At 45.2% G+C, this 5,140-nt stretch overlaps 1 protein-coding gene across 3 annotated transcripts in view; it reads left to right on the forward strand.

Moving 5' to 3' along the window:
* The window catches only part of C19H19orf44 (chromosome 19 C19orf44 homolog), a 46,025-nt gene that overhangs the window by 36,570 nt on the left and 4,315 nt on the right, over nt 1-5,140 (forward strand). For all 3 annotated transcript variants that reach the window (XM_029531739.1, XM_029531742.1, XM_029531741.1), the window contains 2 exons: nt 309-382; nt 4,240-4,591. In XM_029531739.1, the coding sequence (XP_029387599.1) occupies nt 309-382; nt 4,240-4,591 (426 nt within the window). The remainder of the gene's footprint in view (nt 1-308; nt 383-4,239; nt 4,592-5,140) is intronic.

Raw genomic sequence — 5,140 nt, forward strand, 5'->3', positions numbered from 1 at the left:
TCAGAAATCCGCCTGCCTCTGCCTCCCGAGTGCTGGGATTAAAGGCCTGCGCCACCAGGCCCAGCTTAGCAGTCAGTGTTCTTAACCAGCAAGCCATCTCTCCAGCCCCTGGCTTCTTCTTTTTATTGGATGTGTATGAGGGGCCATGTCCATAGGACCATGGGGAGTTATGGGCCACTAGCAAGTTGACTTTCTCCTTTCGCCCCATGTGGGACCCAGGGATTAAACTAGGGCTGGCAGGCTTGGCCGTAAGCACCTTTACCCACTGAGCCACCTCACCTACAATGCACTTATTTTTTTAATTACAGATTTTAGAATTAATATTTTGTCCATTGATGATCTGGTTCTGGCTGATGGAGACAAATCAGATGGGGAACAGAGAGTAAGTATGATTGAGTCCTTTTATTGTGTTGATTTGCCTTGGTTTTTGATTAAAGATTGGGTCTCACTGAGGAGTGGTGACCATCCAGAACTCTCTCTATCCATCAGACTGGCTTCAGACTCACAGGGATCTGCCTGCTCCCCACACATTTACTCAGTGTGTGTGTGCACTGAGCTTGCACTCGAAAGTTCATGCTTGCGCACCACACCCATACTTGGTGTCAGGAGGAAGCTTCCTGTATCGCCTGTGAGTCCCAGGACGAAGCTCAGGCTGTCAGGTTCCTTTGTTATCTGATCTATCTCCCCAGCCCTTATTTACTTTTCTGTCAGTTATGGGGACAGGCCTAGGGTGTAGCCTATGCTGGACAAGTGATCTGCTTCTGAGCCCCACTCCCCAGGAGTAAGTAAAAGTATAGCAAGTTTGCAGCTGGAATGTTCTGTTTAGGCCATGGGGCTCAGCAGCAGCAGTCTGGTCCCTCTGGGGACATTGGCAGCATTTGGGAACCTGTTGGTGAGATCGGGGGACCAGCATTTATAGGAGAGCAGGAGACTGCTCAGTGTCCTGCAGTTGTCATCAGTCCAAAGAATGTCAAGAGTGCCATAGCTGCTGGTAAGGACAGGAAAAGAGATACTTGGTCCAAAAGGGACCCTAGAGACTGTTAAGATGCTATGGTGAAGGTTATGGTGTTTGCCTCCAAGCCTGGCAACCTGAGTGCAGTCAGTCCTTAGGTCTCACTAAGAGGAGAGAAAACTCCTGGCTTTGTCTTCTTGCTGTCACATGTGTTTGCATGTGCTCACACACTGAGCAGCATGCATGCTCTCGAATGAGCACACATAGAATAACACATTCTCTCATTTGTATGTATACACTTTGTAACACAAATGTGTTCACACTTGCATACATACTAAATAATGTGTTGTAGAAATTTTTAATCCCAATCTGGAGTTTCTACACCGCCTTTGACCATTTAGTTCCCAGATAAAAGACATACACAACCTTTATATTTACAGTAAGCCTTAATCATTAATCAGCACTAGAGCTGGGCAGATAGCTACCCTTTATGCTATTAAAATTTATTTCTTATTGATAACCCCAAGTTATTACTTACTGTGTTTCATCTAGGCTGCTCTTAACTCTAGTTGCCACCTCTCAGATTCATGCCTTCTTGACTCCTAACCCATGGCATCTTCCTTCTCCTCATTTACCTCCTCTCCCTCCTCGTAGTCTCTCTGGCATCAATGCTGGGAACACCAAGCCCTGCCTGTCTCAGTTCTGCCCAGCTATAGGCTGTAGGCATCTTTATTTACCAATCAGAAATAACTTGGGGGCAAAGTCACATAGCCTTACTTGGGTCTGTGCAGACTCTGGGGAACCAGATCCCACACTTAGCATTACAACACATATCAGAAGACCCAAACTCAACACACACGCACATGCACACGCATGCACCTGTACACTAAATAACACTCGTGAGCTTGCATGTGTATAGACACCAAATAAATGTAATAAAAATGTTTCTAAACAAAGTGATAGCGCCAGGTCTGGTGGGCACTCTATTAATCCTAGCACTCAAGAGGCAGAGGCAGGAGGATCTCTGTGAGTTCAAGACTAGCCTGATCTACACAGTGAATTCCAGGACAGCCAGAGCTGTACAGACATAAATCCTTTTTCAAAAAACAAAACAAAACAAAAAGGAAGTGATTAGAACTGCACCCCCAACTCCCTCTCTGTAACAGGGACTCTGTGTGGCCCTGGCTGTCCTGGAGTTCACTCTGTAGATGAGGTTAAGCCTCAAGCTCACAGAGATCTTGCCTGCCTCTGCCTCCCAAGTGCTGGGATTAAAGGTGTGCACCGCCACTGCTTGGCGAGCCATTATTTGCCTTAATTGTTGCAGTTCTTTCAAATGGTGCCATTCCCTGGTGACTGAGCATTTGAATATTCAAATGAAAGTGTACTTTACAAGCTTTTCTTCCATTTTACTTACACTTTTCTGTTTTGTTTTGTTTTTTTCTGAGACAGGGTTTCTCTATGTAGCCCTGGCTGTCCTGGAACTCACTTTGTAGTCCAGGCTGACCTCGAACTCAGAAATCCACCTGCCTCTGCCTCCCGAGTGCTGGAATTAAAGGCATGTGCCACTACACCCGGCTCTGTTTTTTGTTGTTTTTTTTTTAATTGATTAATTTATTTTCTATGTATTCTTACACAGACCCTCACTGTCTAAAAAGAAACCCAAAAGCTAGTCAGATGTGCTGGCTCATACCTGTAATCCCCATGCTTGGGAAGCTACCGAAGTAGGATTGCAGTGAGTTTGAGGCCATACCGATGCACATACTTCTAGGCTAGCCTGGCCTACAGATTGAATCCTGTCCTTGTTGTCTTCAGCCTACAGAACAAGAATGTTTGTGTAAAGTGCTTCATGGTCCCTGGCACTGGGCTTCAGCGAAGAGGGACAGCATGTGCTAAGCATGTGCAGGCCCGGGGTCTCATCTACAGCTGCACCTCCCTGGCAACATGGAGTTTCCCTGTTTGCACAAATAGAGTATTTTTATATTTTTTGATTCTGTTGTTTCTGGAGGTACATGCATGTATGTGAGTGCGGTACCCACAAAGGCCGGCAGAGTGCGTGCAATCTCCTGGAGCTGGATCTCAGACAATTTTGAGCCCCTCCTGTGGGTTCTGGCAGCACAGTGACTCATGTTTTCTTTCTTTTTTTTTTTTTTTTTTTTTTTAAATTTTTTTTTTTTTTTTTTTTTTTTTTTTAAGATTTATTTATTTATTACATGTAAGTACACTGTAGCTGTTTTCAGACACTCCAGAAGAGGGCGCCAGATCTTGTTATGGATGGTTGTGAGCCACCATGTGGTTGCTGGGATTTGAACTCAGGACCTTTGGAAGAACAGTCGGGTGCTCTTACCTGATGAGCCATCTCACCAGCCCTCATGTTTTCTTTAAATGAAAGGGTACTTTACAAACTTTTCATCTGTTTTACTTTTTATACTTTTTCTGTTTTTTTTTTTTAATTGATTAATTTATTTTCTGTGTATCTATGTTTTGCCTGAATGTATGTCTTTGTAAGGGTGCTGGATCCCTGGGAATTGAAGTCACAGACAGTTGTGAGCTGCCATGTCGGTACTGGAAATTGAATCCCAGTCCTCTGTAAGAACAGACAGTGCTATCAACTGCTGAGCTGTCTCATTTCACACACACACAAGAGTTTTTCATTTTGTGTGTGTGTGTGTGTGTGCACACCCTCATGCATATATAAGTCAGGTCAGAGCATAGCTGTGGGAGTTTTCATCTGCATGTGGGCCAGGAGATCAGGTTGTTGGACTTGGCAGTGAGCGCCTTTACCTGCTGAGTCATCTTTCTAGCCCACAGATAGGATAGTTTTAATTATTTTCTTTGGGAAGATCAGAGGGACAGGGTCTCACTCTGTAGCCTGACCTGGCCTCTTCATTCCAAGTGATGAGATTACAAGTCTGATACACCTTGGCTGTCTTTATTTTTACTTTTGGTTTTCTGAGACAGGGTCTCACATAGCCCAGGCAGGCCTCCAAATCAGTATGTAGCTGAGGCTGGTCTTGAATTCCTGATCCTTCTGCCCCTGCCTCCGAAGTGCTGGGATTACTACTCTGTCTGGATTACTTCTTGTTTTTTCTGAGAGAGACTTGTGTAGCCCAGGCTAGCCTAGCATTTGTGGTCCCCTCTTCTGAATGCTGCTGTGACTGGCTGAAGGAGGTACTGTTCAGCTCTCTAGAACCTCCTTCAGCTTTGTCACCCTTGTTTCTTTTAGGAGGAAGATTGTGTAAGGGAAGGGTTTCAGTCAGAAGTTCCCCACCCACAATTGTGTGTTTCAGGGCACAACCACTGTGGTTGGGGATGAAGAAGATCTTACCACTGAGAGTGAGGTCTCAGAGCCCCCGGGGGCCAGCTCCACAGCAGCTGTCCAGTCTTACAGTATGTCCAGGGCACTCACTGCAAGCCCAGCGTACTCGGAGGATTTTGAGCAGTTCTCTAATACCTTGGCCTTGGAGGAGTCGCTTGACAGGACGCTGGACACTTTGTCAAAGTTTTCTTCCAGTCATCAGAGAGATATCGTTGCCAGACAACCTCTATCAAGGACAGAATGGGGCAGGGGTGTGACCAGAGTTGTGAAGGAGACAGCTGTGCAGACACTTGAACCTGCCTTTGCCTACCAGTGGAGCAAGGGTAAGTCGGGGCTTTCGGGAACCTGGGTAGGCCCCTATGTCCTTGGGTGTAGCTGCAATTTAAGAATGATAGCCTTATCTTTTCCTGTTCTAGCTCCCAAATAATTGACACAGAGACCTGTTAAGTTTATTAACAAGCTTTAAGCACTGTGGCTAGGCTTATCTATTCATCTATTCACTGAATAGATGTAGACATCTCAGCTGTCTACTTCCCAGAAATGTGGTCTTTTACCTTCAAAACGAGTCTTGCCCAGCCTTTCTCTGTCTGGTCCAAATCTCATGTCTGCTCTCTAATTGGGACCTCATGTCAAATCCCTTGATAACCTCATCATGACTCCTCCTGGACCCTCTGCCTCATGGCCACCTCCCTGTGGCCCTTCCCTTAATTCTCTCTACTTGGGACCCTTGCTAAGATCAGAAGTCTTCCTACCCTCTGCCTAGTCATGGGCTGAATCAACTTTTTATTCACCGATCAGAGGTGATGGAAAGCAATTTTTTTTTTAAATTTTTTTTTTTTTTGAGACAATGTCTCTTTTTTTTTTTTTTTAAA

Source organism: Mus pahari, chromosome 19 (assembly GCF_900095145.1).
Source record: "Mus pahari chromosome 19, PAHARI_EIJ_v1.1, whole genome shotgun sequence".
Taxonomy (NCBI): domain Eukaryota; kingdom Metazoa; phylum Chordata; class Mammalia; order Rodentia; family Muridae; genus Mus; species Mus pahari.